General features: G+C 47.0%; 1 protein-coding gene across 1 annotated transcript in view; it reads left to right on the top strand.

The window, feature by feature from the left end:
- Positions 1-21105, top strand: part of FKBP1B (FKBP prolyl isomerase 1B) — a 235230-nt gene that overhangs the window by 190253 nt on the left and 23872 nt on the right. The window contains exon 3 of the mRNA XM_069605869.1: positions 7175-7287. Within this exon, the coding sequence (XP_069461970.1) occupies positions 7175-7287 (113 nt within the window). The remainder of the gene's footprint in view (positions 1-7174; positions 7288-21105) is intronic.

Raw genomic sequence — 21105 nt, 5'->3', positions numbered from 1 at the left:
TGAGCATACAGTCACAGGGGCTCGAGGGTTACGTGCGGGGTTTGAGGGCCAGGCGTACACAGTGACAACACAGGAGCTGTGCATGGCAGAGTTCCGGAACAGAGACCTGCTGTCCCTTGCAGCATTTGTTCATAGTTTTAACGCTGGTGCACGGCAGTGGAGAACTCATTGGCTCACTCATCTGTGCTCGGGTGTCCTGGGCAAGTTTCCATTTTACGATGTGCAAACATGTCGGCCGAAATGGAAGTCTCTCCCTTGAGGTGTGTGCATATAGCCGTGCAAGCCTTTCTGAGTGATACCACGCGCAGTCTCTGTCATACAGGCAAGGACTCCACATGGCCATCCTGGTTTATTGCTTAGCTTTGAAAGGAGCACCTGTGTGAAGAGCACCATAACCAGTAGGAATTTACCTGCTAGCAAGGCCCACATTCCGAGCCCTCCCTCCGACTCGGCGGACCTCTGTGTCATCCCTTCCGCCATGCTTGTCCCCCCCCCCCCGCCCTTTGCTACACACATCCCTCCTCATTAGACCCCACAGACTGCAGAGTGCTCTTGCCTGCTCTCTTACAGGCCTCCTTATATCTGAGCATGTTTGCCTAGTTCTGGTTGCCAGTGGAGAAGTGCATTGTCTTCCAGTTAATGAAGTGATCATACCAGCCTACCCCTCCTTTTCATGCCACCAGTCTTCCCATGTGTGCTACCTGTAGATCTTGCACTCCTGCAGACTACCCCCGTTTCCACCTTTGGCGCCAAGGACGTTGTGATCTTTCCATTCATGAGAGCACTCTGGAAACAAGCACCGAGCTCCATTAACATCATTTAAAGTCACGTATAGGAGGAACGTCACACACTCCAGCCATGTCATTGGGTGGTCTGTTTCTGCGTAAGCAGCCCTTGGGCGATTGTAGTGCATCGGACATTAAAATGAGCAACCTGGCATCATATAAGATGTCCAGAAGGAGTAGGGAGTGTGAGCACTTCTTAAATATATGCCTCTGGAATCCATTCTGAGCAGCCATCTTTAGCACGGGTACTTTTGAGTAATTGTCTTCGGTTGTTCATCCCCCAAATAGTGTACGGGCGAAAAAGGCTGTCATGTTAGGTTTTGGCAATTAGGTGCTGCTAGCCACCTGTAAAACCTAAACTATTGACACGGGAATAGCAGAATGAGTACAGCTTCCAGATGCCAATTGGTTATTTGACCTCCCCGTTTACACTCATGGACATGCTAATGCCTATATAACTTTCCTCCCCATCGCTGACCCTCCCCGCCCACACGACACCCATTGCAGACACTTTTGTGTTGTCCATCAGCTGCACGTCTCACAGGCTCAGCAGCAAACCTGTGATGTGCAGCTGATCGACACTAAAGGAAATGGAAAACTGAGGTATGACCTCACAGCGGTCAATCATTGCCTCCCCTCTCTGAGGTACCTGCACATCACCTTTTCTTTTCTTTGGTTCCTTTGCTTGTTAGTGTTTTGTCTTGTATTTATTTAATGTTTTAGCCTTGTTGCTTCGTTTTTGTGGAACTTGGAAGTTTTGAACTTTTTTTCTGAACCTATAGAGCTTTTTTAGCCCTTCTGGGTACTGTGTATTTTATGGAGATATAGGGAGCCTTAAGCCGATTTAATTTCTATCCCATACACACACTCACACACACAGCGCCCACACTCAAACTCAAAACACACTGCCCTCCACAAATCCACTGTCTCTCACACACTCCCCTTCACACACTGGCACGACCCACACTGACTGCACCCTCACACATCCTACCTGACCCCCACACAATCACCCCCACACACACAGCCGCCACACAGTCACCGCCCCAACAAACACATACATGCACACACTATAACCACCACCACACACTAACCACCACACACACTGCCATCTACAAACTGACCACAAACACTGCCTGTATGCGCACAAATGCACTAGCCATAGACACACCCATCCCCACACATACTAACACTGCCCACACTTGCCCACTGCCCTCTAAAACACACACACGCACTGTCCCCACTCACACTGCTGCCCACACAGACTGCCCCACAATGACCCTATAATCATTGCCCACACACTGTAAACGAATCCATACATACACTACCCCTACACCCACACACTGCCCCACACACTTCCCCCTCACACACACTCCCCCACACACTGCTCTCTCGCACACAATACCCCAAACACAGTGGCCACACCACATTGCCCCAACAAACACGTCCACTCTGCCTCCATGCACAATGCCCACTCGCACACTACTCCAGCCATGCACACTCTCTCCCCTCACACACACACTCTCGCACACGCACTGCCCCTCACAAAATCCCCACACACTGCCCCCACATACATTGCCCCCACACACACTTCCATCAACAAATCTGCACATACTGCACCATGCACACAACATTCCGCACGCACACACAATGCTCTCAAACATACAATTCACCACACATTCAAAAATACACTGTACTCACACACCTTCCCAGTCCTTTGCTCAGCAATGGGGTCCAGTTTCAAAATGATGTTGTTGATACCCAGCTGCTCATGCTTTCTGCTGACATTGTCAGTGATACTAATCACATTAACAATAACTCCAATGTCATCAGTTCATGGACGACAGATAGCTGGCTGTGCTTGAATCCCCCAAAGGTTAAGCTGCTTTTGTTGGCTGATCCCAATACTATTAAAACATTGGGAAACGCCTATGATTTTATGTCTGTAAACACTCACTCAATCCTTATGTAGAGGAGAGCTACATTCCCGGGCAAGTATCTTAATCTTCTGAGATGACTGGATAACCACTGTTGGTTCTAGTCATCGTTCTCTTCCATTGCTCCGCCAGCTCTGCCAATTCATCTCACTCGGTCAGGGCTGTAATGGCAAGGGCCATGGTAGGGTCTGCACTTGACTATGGTAGTGCTTTGCTTGCTGGTGCGCCGAGCTACACAAGGTTGAAGTGATACACAATGTGCATCGTGGCTAACGTTACCAGGTGGTCCCATATCACCCCAACGCTGAAAAGCTTGCACTGGCTGCCAGGCCCCCAGAGGATAAAGTATAACTCAATGACTATCGCCCACAAATGTATATGTGGTGTGGCTCCATCACATCTAGAGGCTCGCTTAGGACCTTATGGACCGCCTCCCTTGCTTTGCTGAAGTTCATTACTATTCCTACCCAAGAAGCGTTGCAAACGCAGTCATGCTGTAGGCCGATCATTACAAACAATAGCCTCAGACTGGCACAACATGTTACCACACTGCCTGCGCTTTGACTAACCTTATTTCCTTAAAAAAAAATCTGCTGAAAATATATCTTTCTAGAGAGCACTTCACATGTGTTGGTCTTAGTTATGGTTTGACTTTCTGGTGCTTGGCTTTTGACTTGTTCAACATATGAGTTTATTTGTGTTTGTGTTGTATGTCTGATAGCGTCTTGACGCCTACGGGCTTAAGCGCTCTATAAATAAAGAAATAAATACACAAACTCTCCCCTCACACCTATTGACTCCATACACTTTCCCCACATGCACGTACTGCCCACACACTAACACTGCCACCACAGACTATACCCCCACACACACTGCCCAAGACAGACATCCCCCCATTAACAATCTGCTCACCCCCCAACTCCCACACACACTGCCCGCACAACTTTCACTGTGCTCCCTCAGACGCATCCCCTGCAAATACACTGGCCCCACATACACATACACTGCACCTTCCCACACACAAACACTGTCCCATACACACAGCCACCAGCCACACGGTCTCCCACGCCACGTTCATCCAAACACACACCCCCACACACATTGGCGTATACACATTTCCCACATACATCACACACACATAAATACTGCGAACACACATACAAACACAACACTCACACACATTGCACACCCCAACACAGTCCACTGACACTGAACAATCTAGCCAGTCCCTGGGCATTTGAGGGTAATTCATGCCAATGGTTTGTGTACATTGGCACTTGAAGTCAATCCCTGATGATGCACGTTCTTGGGCATATGTGGCCAATAGCTGCCAAAGAGTGCGAGTAGTTGGGCATAGGATGGTAATACCTAACACATCTTTATACAGTGCCTATTTAAAAGCCAAAACGCTTGGCATTGTCAGTGCATGTTTTTCAGATGGATGCCAACTCTGTGAATAGTTGCATAATGAAGGTCGCCTCTGTTGGACTAGGCCATAGCTGTCGTGTACAGATTTGAAGAAACTATTTTAGCATCAGTGCAGCTGCGTAGGGGTCTGCGCCCCTCCACGGGGCTCGCCGTGTTGCGCGCGCTATGCGCAACATTTGTTTTGGGTAATTGGATGCAGCGGGTGGCCTGCACAGCGGCAGAAAAGAACACAGTACAGAGCCTTTGTGGAATATTATATTCGCAAGCACTGCCACATGCAGAGCATTAGCCGCGCGTGGCCTGGTGCCAGAACAGATTCAAATGTGTTTGAACGTGTTTGCCATTGCAAAGCAACGGTGATTCTCGCCACTTCCGGTCCACTGGCAGATGCTGGCAGCAGTGAAGGCCAAGCTCCTCCTCCTACGCGGACAGGGCTTTATGAAGCAGGTGAGAAGTGAACCCCCCCTCCCCTCCCCACTCCTCTCCTGCCTCACCTCTGTGCCTGGAACCTAAATAGGCTTTTGACATTGGCTATTTTGCTTCACATATTAGCCCTAGCGGTAGTGGACATACATCCCATCACCATCTGTTATATCAGGGGGTCCCCCCGTTTTGCTATCTAGTCCATGTGCCAGTAGTGTGTGTCTCTTACCATAGCTAAAATGTTTCCTCCTGGCTATAATTTATTTGCATATAAAAAAAAAGGTTTCCCAAAACAAGGAAGAGGTCCATAAAGATCATTTTACAGTCCAGGCGCTGGAAGCCTCCCTGACGAAGTACTGCCGTTGAAAGTCGTTCTTATGACAAAAGCCGTCTTGTCCTTATCAGACGGCTTTTGTCATAGGAACGACTTCCAACGCCAGTATTCCGTGGCATTTTTAAAAGAAATACCTTCTAGTCTGACGTACCTTTCGACGACTATTTCTCACCTAACCTGGAGATGCAAATCAGTGATATTACATTTACATCAAATATTGGGGTAAATCATTTATGTGAAGATTTTCTGGAAGAAATCCTCTGTCCTGAAGATGGCCGTGACATCTATTTCCAAAAAGACACTTGAGATAATGTCTAATTTAATATATGGCCGAAACATGTCGACATACTATCTCTCGAAAGACTACTAATGATAGTGGTCTGATGAATTAATTTCTGGAAAAAGTATTGTTCACCGAGTGACGTACACCCCTTTGTGTTTGTATTCATGCAGTCATTTGTGCATTCTTTTTAAGTACTGCTTTTCTAACTTTTGTATCATTAAACAAGCTTAATTTTGCAAAAAATCAATTCATATGGTTTTCTGTTATCCTAGTTGGTCTTGTTACTGAGCAAGCACTGTATTATGTTATGTGAATGTTAAATATCGTGTGGCAACCACTCCAATCTCTAACACTGAGGCCAGTGTAGAGAGGGGTAATCAATTCTCTGTGTTTTGCACTTACTTTTGCCTTTACACTCCCATTTCAGAATCGATCCCCCTGTAACAAAAAATGTGGGAGTTTACCTCTTTTTCTATACCTGTAGAAGCAGCAGACCAGGTGGCGCCATGAAGGTTGGGACTTGGGTCGGGTCAGGGTCACGAGTGGCATGGGTGTGACAGCGCTGGCCCCTGCGCATTAGCACGCCACAAAGCACCACCTGCGCCCCCTTGACCGATTGTCGACTTGATGGTATGAGTCAGTGAATGCTGCAGTGCATTGTGCAGCCTGGCTGAGCCCCCTGAGCCTGTTAACTTCAATTGATCTGGACTATCAGACGTGGTGGCCGCCTGCACACCCTGCAGGCCTGCAGAAAGCCTCTTGCTGTGCAGTGCGCCAGGCCGGTGCCCGAACTAGGCCACCTGATCCATCCTGGTGGCGGCGGCCCCTGCTGTGCGTGTAAGAGCTTCCCAGGCTGTGCTGTGCTGAGAGTGAGAGAGTAACAGTCCGGCGTAGGTGAGGTCAGAGGTGCTGTGCCAACTACTGCCGACCAACACCATGGTGCATCATGCATGCAGTGCCCCTCAACCCTCTCTCTGTCATAATTAAAAGTAATGCCTATGCCTGGCTGGTTGGCTGGCAATGGCTCAGGCTGCAGGTTCTAACAGTAACAGCCCCTCAGGGGCGGGGGGTGGCCTCCAGTCTGCCGCTGCGGCTTACAGCAATATTATGGAAAATAACAGAATCCGTTTTTTAAGCATTTACTGATAATTTGTTATTGTAGGAGCTGCTCACATCATTAGCATAGACTGCATAAACTTTGTGCCCTGATGCAAGTGTGTACCTGGATACAACTACCCCTTGTCCCGCTTGGACACTCGACCCCTACTGTCCTCTCTCAGTTGCACACTGCACGGTCCTCGCCGCCGGCCAACCATATTCTTGCATGCAGCATGCCGACTTTCCTGTCAATGCCTCGCTGCCCCCTCTGTGCCCTTCAACCTTACATTTCCCATTGCGTCCCGTCCTGTCCTTCTCAATGGGGGCTCAACCCCCATTAACCATCCTCATAGCTTGCCCAACTTAGTCCATAGCACTCCACCCATCCCCCAACCCAGCCTCCCAATCCCTTACAGCACCCCCTAACTCCTTAACTTCTTCCTCATTCTCTGCACGGTGTCCCCGTCTCCGCCTCGGCCCTTCTCCTCACCCAGAACCCCTACATCCTTTGAAACCAACAACTGCCCTTTGCTGGGCTGAGGGGTCGTCCATCCCAGCAGTCGGCAGTCCGGGTCTGGGCCCGACCCTTCTGTATTTGACTAATCAAATTTAATGAAGGACTGTAAATCCCTATTTGATACACATTCAGTAATATGACCACTTCCAGAAATTGAGCCAATCAGTGTGGCTTTTTAAAGCATGCATGCTTTTGTTATAAGACAAATTCTAGACTTTACCGCTCTGTCGCTTCAATATGCCATTGGTATCATATCATTCTGCTATTTTGTTGGCCTGATTGTGTCACAGGAGCTCAACTGCAGTTGCCTTTCCTTTGAGAGCAGCTCTTTGGTGCTTGAAGCTCACTGTTGGATCTCTTTTCTGTCGGCAGGAATGTTGCAAAATGGAAAGAAGTTCGACTCGTCCAGAGACCGGAACAAACCTTTCAAGTTCAGGTTTGGGAGGCAGGAAGTCATTAAAGGCTGGGAAGAAGGAGTTTCACAGGTGCGGTATAATGCATGTTGCTGCCTGATGTGAAGTAAATAAAGGTTGTGACATTACGCCAAGCACATAAATACATTCTAACGACCTTCCATCCTCAGTTCTTTAATGGATTGGAAAATTACATGTAGACATCCTGAAACGAAAATTGATGTATTGGTTGATTAGCCAGATCAGCCCTTCCTTTGCATTCTGGACACTGACAGTCCTACATTTATAGTAGCACCAGTGGTGCTGAGTCATCCAACCAGGTTACTCGAAATACAGGCTGAATCCCAGGATTCAGGCCTGGGTGCCGAGCAACCAGAAGGCTGCTCTCCTGCTCTGCCATCCACCCGCCGCCCTCCCCTCCAGTCCCTTCCTTCACCTCTACCCCACTTACCTGATTCCTTCGGCAGCGGCACCTCAGCCGCCGCTCTGCTTCCCTGACGGCCGCCATGGAAATGACCTGCCTTCCATCTTCATGGCGGCCATTGTTGTTAAGTATTTTGTTTGAATGAACGAGCACTTCCCGTGCATTCAAACAAAATTACAATTCTGTCAGCACCCCAGGTTTTTAAATTGAAAACCGTGGGGCTTGGGGGGGGAGGGGGGTGCTAATAGCAATACATCCAGATCCAGCAGGCCGCATTGGCTGATAACGGCACAGGGGCACATCGTTAACTCGGGCCGTGGACCGTTACCTGATAAATAAAGTGAGCATAGACATGATAGAATAGCATGCAGGTGATTGAGCGCGGACTGGATGGACTACACCCGCCTAATTGGGTCTAGTTTAGAGCTATGGTATAGATGTTTACTATAACTTTGAATTACAGTCAATATTAGAACATTAAAAACATTTTTTGAAAATATAGTTAAGGTAAACAGCTAGCAATGTTGGGAATGCCAAGTTTAAGTTACTACCAACACTTCAAAACAGCAAAAAAAGTAAAGCCGTCAATCATTTGAAAAAAACAGTGTTTGCGTGCACAGCACACACTAGCTCATTTTCGAGGAGAGGACCTTCTACGTTTACACTTTCGGTAGGCAAGTGCCCAGCGCCCAATTTTCAACATTTGCATAGCAGAGTGCAAAAGTAACGAGTGCATTTGGCAGGCAGCGTTTACAATGGATTCCTACAGAGTCCGCCTGCTTTTTTCGCGTGTAAAATTCAGGCAGGCTCTGAAGGAATGCACAGCATTTGAAGCAGCATGTAAGTACATGCTGGCACAAGTGCATGGGGTATTTGTATGAAGGAGAGGAAGGGGCACGGGGAATTTTAGCTTACAATTTACCCCTCCTCTCTGCCCTACAATTGAATGAAATTGAGGTGTAGCATGAATTTAAAGCGCAAAAGTCTTACACGTGACTTGTACACTTTGATTGCACGTTACGCTCGGAGCAAAATAAGCACTGCACAGTCCAAACGAACTGTTTCACCAATGCAACATCCATTCCACTGCAGTTTGAACCTTAGCTAACACTAAAGTACAACTTCACAAGACTCATTGGCCCTCATTACGACCCTGGCGGAGAACCATGGTGCAATTTGCACCATGGTCCATGGCGCTAAGCTGGCAACTCCGCCATGGTGGTTGGCGGACTTACCGCCCCATTCCGACCTTGGCGGGGCGGTAAGTCCCCAATCCCCATTTACCCTTCCCCATTCCCATTTTTGCCCCATAGGGTATAATGGGAGTGGGGAAGGCGTTAATTACGCCACCGTAAATTACGGTGGCGTAATTAACAACAAGTCCCGTAGCGCCATGGATTTTTCCGCCTGCAAAAAGCAGGCGTAAAAATCACCATGGCGCTACGGGAACTCGTAGTCAGGCAGAAAGGTACGCCATGCTTTACGCCGGCGTAAACCCCTTTCCGCCAGGGTCGTAATGAGGGCCATTAGCATTTATGTAAACTACCCAGTATTTAAAGCAAGTGTAATAAAGTAGGGGTGATATAGCTTTATTTTGGGTTGGGGTTGTGCGTGTGTGTATGTGATTTCGAGATGTGTTCTAGAAGTGTGTGTGGGGGCAGGTGGTTGTTGCAAAAAACCTTTTGGGCAAATTATATTGGGATATTAAATGCCAAGTGCACCACTTAGCAGGAATTGCCATCATTCAGCAAGGTACTTCATAATTAGATATTGCCATGCAGCTCCCATGCACCCAGATCACATGCCAGGTATTCCCATTGAATGCCCATCATATGCATTATATTGCCATCATATGCCAGATCCTCTCATCGTATGGCAGGTATTATAATCAAATGATAGGAGCTCTCATCAGAAGTCTAGTTTTGCCATCATTTGTTGCCATCAAATAGCAAATGTTTACATTATATGCCAGCTATTACTATCAAATGTCCAGGTAGTGACATCATGCCAGGTTTTCACATAGAAAGCTGCTCATAACATGTATAATGCAGAAATTAGCATCAAATGGCCAGATTCTAACTTCCACTACCATCTAATGCCATTTAAATACCCAAGTACTCCCATCAAATGTCAGTGCTTATTTTTATCCCCCCCCCCCACTTCCCCCAACTTTATCTGGAAATAACATTTTATATTTAGTGCAACAGAGAGACCATTTGAAAAAAAAGTCCACTCTCGGGGCTGCCCACTTCTGCGGCCCTGAACCAATAAAAAAAGTACCAGCAGACTTCTACATTCGCTCCCAACCCGTGTGGCAAATAGAAACTATTCCACCATACTAAAACTTCCGGTGGGAGGATTAAAAAACATGCCCCCTGCCATACCTCGGCCTGCCTTATGGCATAGGTCCACACATATTTTTTTTAAAACACCAGAGCTCCTGTGCAGCAGTAGGGCATGTTTTAACCGAAAACCTTTCTTGTAATAGAAATATAAACAACACAATGTCTATCAGTTGTCCAGTGCTGGTAAGCCTGCATGTTACGGAAGAGCCACACGTTTGTGGGTCTTTTGGCAGAAGTCCACCAAGGAATAACTAGATCGCGGCCAAGTTATAGCCCAATCTGGGGTTCTGGGCAACGCGTATACCCTTTTCACTGAGAAGAAGGCACAATGGAAGGAAACGAGACAGCACTGGGATGGGAGCCAGAGACCTAAATGCTGGAGGTATGGCTGTGGCCAGCATGAGCTCCACACAGTAACCTCAAACCCCTTGTGCTAAGGTATTATGATGAGTGCCCACCACGCTTTTAAGTAACCATGCCCGCAAGGTCCCAATCTCGCTGCAGGGCCAGTGACTGATCCTAAAGTAGATCTGCAACTGGATTCCATTTTATCTTGATTTCCCTTCCAGGAGGAAATGCATTGTAGTAGATGTCTACTTTTACATATGTTTAAATAACTGCAGCTCTGCCCTACTCGCTTTTGTTTTCAATTTGCTCTTATTTTTTTTCGGTTGCCGGACACAGGACAAACACATAGCAATGTTGGCTCTTATCGGCAGCCTGTTCCGCTTGCCTTCATGCTCAGAGATGGCGTCAAACGCGCGCACTGTGAGGGAGCAATGGCTGCTTCAGCACAGGTCCTATCGGCAGCCTGTTCCGCTCACCTCCGGGCTGAGAGATGACGTCAAACGTCCGCGCAATGAGGGAGCAATGGCGGCTTCAAAACGTGTCCTTATCGGTACTCTGGCTCACTTAACATACTTAGGATGCTTACAGTACAGAAACGTATCTTTCCTAAGAGCCAGACATGTGATAAAGCCAGCTCCCAATGCATTTAAACTTGGCCACCCAAATAGCCGAATTTAAACACGCCTGTTAACATACAGAAAAAGAATGTTTCTTGTCTGGAAGTGGAAAAATCCATGTCATTTTAGGTTTTAAAGAACGTTTTAAAAAACGCGATTTACATGTGCTTGTAGATCAACGATTTTGTTTTCATATGGGTTAAAATAATAATGGATAAAAAAGGAATGGTTGACTGAGCGCTTCACCATTGTGGAGTCCATAAATGAAGTACCATAAAATGGAGTGGTTAATCTACTGCTGGGAAGAGAGGGGACGAATGGTTTTGCAAGCTCAAACCTTAAGTTACAAACAGTAATAAAATGTGGAAGTAAGTGGGGTTGCTAGCACTTCTCTATGCCTCTATGACTTCATGCGTATGTTCTTGGGTTGTGATGTTGTTGGGACACTGACCTCCGAATGAGAAACAGTCATGACGCAGGGCAGTTTCTAGTCCATTTGGTGCCCAGGGCGAAACATTAGGAATGCGCCCCCCCAGACTCCATCCCGTGCGCCACTGCTACTGCATACCCCGCGCCACTCCCAACGCACCCCGCTCCAATCCCATCCCGCACGCCAACCTCACTGCGCGCCAACCCCACTGCACCCCGCGCGGCATCCCAAACTACACCGTTAAGGGACTCCTACCCAAAGTTAAACAGTCCGTCACACAAGGAATGAATTGCCATTTGCAATGGTGGGCCACTTTTTCATTGGTGCCCAAAACAATTGTATACTACAGTCCCACTTAGGCTGCAGATAATGAGGACTGGCACATCAAGAGGGTATATGATGCAGTTTATACAACCAACAAAGAACAGTAAAGTCTGAATGTTGACTTGTTATAAGGAAACATGGACCTGGATTATTTATTTATTCATGCAATGTTTGTCGGGTACCTGTATATTTATGTATTTATGCAATGTTTGTCGGATAAAGGTATCCGACAAACATTGCATGAATAAATAAATTAACCGGGCTGTGGCTTAAAGAATATTTACTCAGCAACACTGGTCAAAATTATTATCAGCATAATGAAGTAACTCATCACCAGTGCCATGGAAGTGGTTTAAAGTGGAATTGATATATAGTTTGGAAAAGAAGCTGCATGAAATATAGCGCCGCTTTAAACTATTATTTTGGGAGAGGCAAAGCTGCCTACAATGCACGCCCACTCCCCACACCACATCCGCTCCCATCACAATGCCAGGACGAAACCATTCAGTGATTAAGGGCCCACCATTAGCAGTTTCCTACCGGCCTTGTGCAGGGGGACCTGAAGAGATTTTATTGTTGTGCTTTTGCCCCCACCCCAAGAGGCGCAAAAGTGGTGAGAGGGAGCCTCTGACTTCTGTAATGTCACGTAGTAGATTACAGTCGGAAGGGGCAGCGCCAGCACCTGACCCGCAGAACTTTCCCACACGGCAGTGCGCCACCCCACAAACTGTGGAATTTTATCCCCTCCAGAGGCTCTAGGGACCAGGCAATTGCTCCCCGGGCAGCTGCCCGCCTCGCCCAGGCCAAGAAACGGGCCTGGTCATGAGACCTGGGGTCCCAATACCATCTCCACCACTGCCTTTATGCATTGGTCTTGTATTGTATTTGCATTTATTTTGTTGCTTTTCTTTACCCATTGACAAATGGAATATGAATATATATAGTGTGGGCAATAAGTGCTCAAGGCTTATGTACTCTTGGAGCAGGAGCCCGTTTTAGTTCACTCTCCACAAGCTGCTACAGGGCCTCGCAGGGCGAGTGGCCGGCAGGGATGTCTTAATGCTCATTTAAGCTGGAGCAGTGAGTAGCCTATTGGCGAAGTAGGGATTACCCTGTATCTTCATTCTGAAGTCCCTTCACAGCCAATGCAACTTTTTAGGTCTAGCCCGCAGATAATTATACTTTAAAATGTTCTTGATTATTTGGGCCGCTTTTTACATACCTGTGCGGAGCACCAGCCTAACTTGTGTAGTGGCTGCACAAGTCCCCCAACTCAAAATGGTCTTCCAGAGGCTACATGTGATTGACTCTTCCCCAGCCCACTTTCTTGCAAATCTTGGTTCATAGCTTTATCATTGTTTTATTTTCTCTCATTTGAATAGTCGGTCTTTGTGAATCAGACCCATTTGGCCTCATTATGAGTCCGTCTGGAGTCACTTTTTTTACCGGCAATGGGCAATTACCGGGGCATTACGGCCCTGGCGGACCAGGTAATTGCCCATTGCCAGGTGCCGGTAATTATTAGTCCCCATTCCTATGTGAGCCCCATATGCTCAATGGGAATGGGGATGACGGTAGCACCGGCACCGTTAGTAACGGTGCTACCGTGTGTAGAGCTGCGAGCGAGTGCCGGGCTGAAAGGCACCCGCTCACAGACCTCATAGTTTGCTGGTCTGGAAACAACGGTACCGGCACGCTTACCGGTACCGTTGTTTCTGGACGGGCAAGCTTGTAATGAGGACCACTGTCTCTGTCTCACTGTGTAAAGTGTGGTGCGTTTGGGCCACAGTATTGACCGCTCATGTGAAGCAGTTTATACTTAAGCATCTAGTCAGGCCAGCATTCACTCTGTGGGCAACTACCACACCCAGTTTGATAACAACCCCGGTCATGCAAAGGCCACTTTGCAGTTGTCTTATTGTTGCATTAAAAACATCTGCCTTGTCAACTACCAATAGTACTCTAGAATGCCACACAAGGGCTCACCTATACCGTATCACACTAGCCACGCTGCCCCTGTGATCATATACGTGCTAAATAAAACCTATTGATTAGTACTTGGGGGAGCAGCCCACGGCATTAAGGTGAAATGTTTATTTCCCAGTCCTTTTCAAGACCTGTTTCAAGCCCAGCTGGCCAAAGGCAGCTTTTGTTTGTTATAGTGCTTTACGGGGTGGCATGAGGCACACCACCAACTCCTTGTATTTCACACTTGTCTTTGTCCCGGGCACATTGTTGAATGGGCCCTTATCATTTTGAAAAAGTAGTCATGTTTTCGAAATACAATGAAATGAAATGAAAGATTTAAAAGGCTTCAAATTGGAAAGCAAAGTGTGTGATTGGTTGCATTTAGCTTATACAGATTGTAAAGATGTGTAAAAATGTGTTTTGCAGCCATAATGTAATAGTGATTTAGTTGTGGCTCCTTAGGTTTACTGGCTGTGATACAGTGTGGCCACTGCAAAATGTTTTCAAGGATCAAATGGTGCAAGGCCTCAAGCTTGATAATGGCTTCCTGGCTTGCATTCAATGGGGCAAAAACTAAATATTCTACCCATGTTTTAATGGTACCGTGTCCGCTGTTGCCTCATGTACAGATATACCTTGACAATGTCCCTCCTTTTTCACTTGTTAGTGTAAGGCAGCTTTCCATCGTTATCCATTTTTTTAATGGTTCCCGTGCCTGCTGTTATTTCAGTTTGCCTCATGCTTAATAGTGTGCCCACCATTTGAGCTTAGACACCCAAAATTGCCATTGTCTATGTCCTTAGTCCTCATCCTTTACGGGTTCTGAACCGTAGCGTTCAACAGCTGTTGATGTGGCCGTGGAGAGTTGTCTTCTGGCTTTTATGTGACTGCCTTGCTAGACCCGGACTCAACATTAGCAAGTGTGTCATAAATTCTACATTTATATACCAACCTCTGTTATCCTCAAGTCCTTGAGCTTCAGCATTCTTTTGTGTGAGGTATTGCTAGCATTTCTGATTTGATTTTATCAGTAATACAATGATGAGAGTAATCCATCTCAAAAAGGGTGGTCCGCTAACCAGACCCCCTTTCATTAAAGTCCACTCCGAAAGCATAGTATACACCTGTGTCATGCTGTCCAGTGGCACAAAGCAGTTTCGGAGGTCACACTTGCCCTGTTTGACAGCTCCTGCGACAGTATAGTCCCTTCAGTGAAGAGGTTGCATTTAAAGTTTGCACCTCAGTTTAGCATAATTATGGTTTTGGAATAATGGACTGGTGGCAGGTTAATCTGGAATTATACATCATACCTAGCTTTTGGTATGTGGCTGACAGTTCACATCATTTTTAAAGTCACATCTGATTTGTAGCAGTCCAGTGTCACTCCTGTGAGCTCAGACCAGTTATGAGAGGCAGTGTGGATCCCAGGCACCTGACAGTGAATTCCAGTGAATGGGACAAAAGACAGGATGTCATCCTCTGTTAACTCTCTAGGGAATGTGTGACTTCTCCCTCCCTGGCCCAGTTCTGCTGGTAGCCTGGCTTCAAAGAGGCATTTCCATATCAAAGGCCTGCCTCACACTGGGGAGTTGAACACCAAAGAGCCTGTGAAGCTGTAGGTTGAGAAAGGAGAGGAGTTAGGACAGCTAGGGAGCAGATGTGAGTTTGAGGAAGGGTTCCTCCATCTTGATTTTCTTTGGGATTACACCCCCTTCCTGTCCCCTCCACTTCCTACTAAAAAAGGTACTCTGGGTGTGATAGGATTCCTTGTCTGAAGGGTGGGGATAGGACCCCTTAAAGCAGGCTTGCTTTCATCCAATGACCTAAGCCCTTTACCTATAAAAGAAAGGGGGTCTGCCACACCTACCTTGATTAATTTGATGGAACTTCAAGAACATCAGGAAGAATTCATTTGAACCCTGTTGGGAGATCAGTCCTCTCCAAAGCCCCCTGACAGAGGTGAAAACAGATGATCCAAGGCAAATGCCTACCTATCCCAAAGGGAACATTGGAGGTGACCTTTGCTCAGGACCAAGCCCTTCCACTCTGTAAGCAAACCTCCCTAGGCTGGGAGAGCAAAGACTGAAAAGGACTCCCCTTGCCCTAGAACCTCCCTGCAGTGGTACTTGCGTATCTAGAAAGCAATCGGGTCACCGGTTTTCATCGCTCCAAACACATTCTGTGTTTTTCGTGTTTGAGCCACCAGAACCCACAGTACTGTCTATGGCACTCCTGTTTGAACTTCAAACTGCTGTTGCTGCATCATCAAACCATCTTGTCTCACAGCACCTCATCACCTGACCTGCCTGAGCAACAACACACTGTGAAGACGACTTCAAATCGCCAAATCAAAACACCAGGACTTTGCGTTGCAGCTCGACTCATTGACACAAACCAGCGGCACTTTTTCTTACGAATCATGCTCGATTGGATTTGGAACTTGTGTGCTATTGCTGTTTGAGTTGCTACTGAATCACATTCACACATGGCTTGACAGTATAGCCTTCCCTCGGCCCATATTATCACAAAGGGCAAAGGAGGTATACCTATGTCTGTTTTACCTTTATGATAGGGATCACTGTCGGTTTGCAGAGGTATGAGGGCTGAGAAGGCAGTTAGCCACTGCCCAGCATTGTACTGCTGCATAGCAGAAGTCATTTTGTCAGAGGTGTTCTAGGGGTCGCCTTCCAAAACCATCACAGAACCTGCAGTGTGTGCCCATGGTGGTTTTCTGTTTTGTCGTTCTAGATGGTGTATCTATGTAGGTTCATCCTTGCACGCATTTCCTGGCAAGTACCACCTACATATGTTCCTAGTAGCCATTTCCTACATTGGGCAAGCTACACAGACTGACCCATCTCCCCCTTTTGTCTGTATTTTCTGTTTTTGTGAATGTGTTAGCAGGTTTTGCACCTCCTTACATTGCAAGTGTATGTTGTAGGTCTTTTTGTGTTCTTGATCTAATGGGATAGCACTTCAGGTCACAGACCTTTCTAGGTTTTTGTTTTTATCTAGATTTAAGGGAGTTTCTTTGACAATGTCTCCCACCTCATCATCCCTGCTAAAAAGTAGTTAAGGTTCTTAACAAATACATTTACTTTGTTAGTGCTCGATGATAGTTGACCACCAAGAGTATTTGTTCTGTATTCCCACTGTTTCTATATTGTAAAAGGCTGTGCTGAATATTGAATATTTGCAATGCACAAGCAAAGTCCTTGTCAATTTGTCAGACTCCGTGCTCCTTTTGCAATAGGAATGTACGGAAGATGGAGAGTTGATTGTCGCTTGTCTTCTTGTTGGAATGTATGCATTGGTACTGGATGGCCTGTCTTTAGATAACGGACCATTTTGATTTAGTGGATGGAAGCTTTCCCTGTGTAGGTATTTATTCCTGTCTAAGTGGCCATGCCTTTCAGCAGAGATAGTGGTGTCCAGGAAGTGTATGCTCTTCCTGAACTGTTCTTAAGTCAACTTTATGCAGTGGCGTAAGCCATTCAGTGATTCATGAAGATGTTTAGGAGCATATGAATCTTCTATAAAAAACATGTAAATGTCCTACATATTTTGCATGTATGTTAGTGATATCTTGTATCGTCACTGTAAAAACCCATGTTCAAGGCCTTTCATAAAAAGGCTAGCATACTGAGGTGTCATTTTTGTGCCCATGGCAGTTCCAGTCTTTTATAGGAAATGTCTCTGGTTGAAGCAAGCATTGTGTGCTAGTATGAAACTCATGGGATCACAGATGGCCCTGATTGGGGTGCATTTTACCACTCACTTTGTGCAGGAGTCTCCAGTATGCAGCTATTCCATTTACATGTAGAATGTTGGAATATGGTGAGGTGAGATCCAGCGTGGCCAGTAGTGCATTCAGTGGTCAAACATTCTACCTCTCGAATATTCTTGAGGAAATCCCTTGTATGCTGTCACAAATTTTGTTTCCAACACCAGAGGTTTTAGTATGGATTCAACAGATCCAGATATGGCTTTGGGTAAAGAATTGGCTCCAGAGTTGATCAAGCGGTCCAGATTTCCTTGTTTGTGGATCTTTGGGAGCATCTAGAGTATCCCAGAGGTTGGATGGTTTGGTATCAGACGTTGGAGGTGATCTTCCATAATGCTTCGCATGAAAATGATGATTTGTTCCAGAGTATTATTATACTCCATGGTGGGGTCTTGACTAGATTCCTGGTCATTATTAGTGTGAAGGATTTGTATGCATCCCTTCTGTATTTTTGTGTATCCATGACCACAACAAGCCTCCTTCGTCAGCTAGTTTTATTATGATCCCCTTGTTCATGTGTGGTGTTTTTATTGCCCTTTTCCTTTGTTGGGGGAGAGGTGAGGTTCTGTTTAGTCACCTGTTAGTTGAGTTTGTCAGATTTTGCAACTTTTCTGAGACAGCCAATGTAGGTTTCCATTTTTGAGCTACTGCCACATGAAGGTTTCCAGTTTTGAGCTACTGCCACATGGAGGTTTCCAGTTTTGAGCTACTGCCACATGGAGGTTTCCAGTTTTGAGTTACTGCCACATGGAGGTTTCCAGTTTTGAGTTACTGCCACATGGAGGTTTCCAGATTGAGCATTTTTCCATAATCTGGAGCAGCCTTCAAGTTCATTGTTCTGCCCATGACAGCATTCTTGGAAGTGCAACCATCGTATGAATTCAACGATTTCCCTGAAACGTTGTTCCTGTCTGGGGCAGAAGGGTTTGTTGACAGTACAGACTATTCAGCATGTGCAGGTTCCTGGCCAGAGAGGTTGCTAACTTATAGTTGGCGGCGAGATCTCCCATCAGGTCTTCAGTGTTGGCCCTCTTTGGTGTCTGGGTTGCTGTTTCAAGAGGTGTTGTGACCCTTCCCTGTCCCTGAACTGTACCTTGTGGCAATCCTTGTAAGTTATGCTTCTGAGCATGCATGCTTTTGACATTTGTAATACTATTTCACTGAAAGGATTTTTTGTTTTTGAATTATGATATGGTATGGTATATGATATGATATGGCATTTGTAACGCGCCTATACACAAGTGTTTAAAGGCGCAACGAGGCAGGGGGGGGAACAGGGGAGACAGACAACGATCCTACTAGGCCAGGTGTCATTCAGATCGCGCAAGTGCAAGGGTAGAGGGGAAGGGAAAAGTGCAAGAGGGAAAGGGAGAGGGGAAAGTGCAGTACAGGGTTATTAGCATACAAGATAAATAACAAGGGCCAGCTGGTGGCAAGTACAAGGTAAGTGCAGACAAGTGCTGGGAAGGGGGGCTTTAGGGATACAGACACAGTCCCGCAGTGCAGGGGTTGCCAGGGAGGCAGTGCACGGGAGAGTGGCTGGACCAAGGACCGAGATCGGTGGGTGGCCCAAAAGCAGATTCAGTAATATTATTTCAGTAATATTTAGCAGGGGAGAGGGGGAGAGAAAGCGGAGGCAAAGAGGACGGTTTTGAGGTGCTTCCGGAACCGGAGATGGTTCTCCTCAAGTTTCAGGGAGGCAGGAAGGCTGTTCCAGAGGGAGGCCCCTGCAGCGTAGAGAGATCTGCCCCCAACTCGTTGTTTGGAGAAGCGGCTGACCCTGAGGTAGTTGGAGGTGGATGAGCGAAGAGCTCGAGAAGGAAGGTATTTACGAAGAGAGAGCTGAAGGTATTTTGTGGACAATGCAGAGGGTTTTGAACTTAATCCTCGCAGTCACTGGGAGGCATTGTAGTGATTTCAGTCCTGGAGAGATACTGTCCCTGGGCTTGAGGCAAAGGACAAGTCTCGCAGTCCTGTTCTGGATGAGTTGCAAAGGGCGGAGAGTAGAGGCAGGCAGATTTAGATAGAGGCTGTTACAGTAGTCCAGCTTCGAGAGAACCAGGGTTCTAGAGACAGTGAGCTTCTGGGGGGAGGAGAGGAAAGGAAGGATACTTCTGAGGAAGTGTAGCTGGTAGTGTGATTTCTTTGAGACGTCAGATATGTGAGGAGAGAAGGAGAGTGTGGAGTCGAAGATAACCCCAAGGTTTTTAGCCTTGCAGGTGGGAGCAGGAAGAGGGCCAAGAGAGGCCGGCCAGAGAGCTGCAGGGAAGGAGGGAGTGGGTGTGCCGATGAGTAGAATCTCAGTCTTACTGGCATTAAGGCAGAGATCGTTGGCGGCACACCATTCATGGATAGCAGAAAGACAGTCAGAGATGAGGGAAGGAGAAGAGGAGGCCGAGGGTAGCCTGAAAATGAGCTGGGTATCATTCGCATAGCACTGGAAGTTGGGGCAGAGAGCGGCGATGCGGTGGGCGAGAAGTGCCAGATACTGGTTGAAAAGCCAGGGAGAGAGGTTAGAACCCTGGGGGACACCACAAGTAGAGAAACAGATGTCAGAGAGGAAGGACCCAAGTTGGACCTGGGAGGGTCGATTGGAGAGGAAAGAGGTCAGCCATGCCAGAGCCTGACCAGTGATACCCAGGTTATCACGGAGACGGTTGAGCAGGATGGTATGGTTGACAGTATCAAAGGCAGAAGAGAGATCAAGCAAAATGAGAACACATGGAGTGTTAGAGTCAAGGTTCGAGAGCAGGTCCTCACGGATGTTCAGGAGAACAGTTTCCGTGCTTCTGGCAGCTCTGAAGCCAGACTGATGGCCATGAAGACTACCAACAGATTCAGCATGGAGATTAAGCTGGGAGATGGCCAGTTTCTCCAGGAGCTTGCCCAGAAAGGGAGTGATAGAGATTGGGCGATAGTTAGCCGGGCGGGAGAGGTCGGAAGAGGGTTTCTTAAGAAGGGGTGCACAAGGGAGTGCTTGAGAGGGGATGGGAAGACTCCAGAGGTGGAGGAGTGATTGCAGAAGTCAGCAAGGGCAGGAGCCAAGGTGTCGATGTGGTCCTTGATAGTTTTGGAGGAACAGGGGTGGACCTGTTTTGACGAGACTTTCATAGATCGGAATTCTATGGAGCCAGAGCAATTGCAGTTGTCAGAAAGGCAAATACAACAATGGCAATCATAGAAGTAAAGCTTCTAGCGGGAGCTGCAGAGTGAAAATAATGTGTAGACTTCAGGGAGGGTTGTTCTAGACTCGAGAAAGCATACAAACGAAAAGCAGTACGAGAGCATGAGTCGATGATACCATTTTGATGGAGGCATGAAGACCCAGGGGAGACTAAACAGGAGTTTCTACCCTTGCAGCAGATGTACAGAAGGGAAAAAACAAAAGAAATGAACTGGGAACATTCATGCTATGAATATGGAAGCCACCTTGGATGACTATTTAAAAACTGTATCTGGGAAACTACAGCAAAACATTCAGTCTGCAGAAGGAGCCCTGGCTTGCGCTTTTCCAGAGGTTTCCGCCAAAGCTATTTGCAATCATACGATGAAGAGGAAGCTGACGGAGGGCAAGGGACCGACAAAGGGGACAGTTCACAGCCAAACATTGGTGAAACAAGTAACACGAATAGAGCCCATGGCCAAGGCTC

The sequence above is a fragment of the Ambystoma mexicanum genome, chromosome 4p, assembly GCF_040938575.1.
Source record: "Ambystoma mexicanum isolate Mex_15411 chromosome 4p, UKY_AmexF1_1, whole genome shotgun sequence".
Taxonomy (NCBI): domain Eukaryota; kingdom Metazoa; phylum Chordata; class Amphibia; order Caudata; family Ambystomatidae; genus Ambystoma; species Ambystoma mexicanum.
The sequence above is the reverse complement of the archived record's forward strand: the minus strand, read 5'-3'. Positions and strand labels throughout refer to the sequence as shown.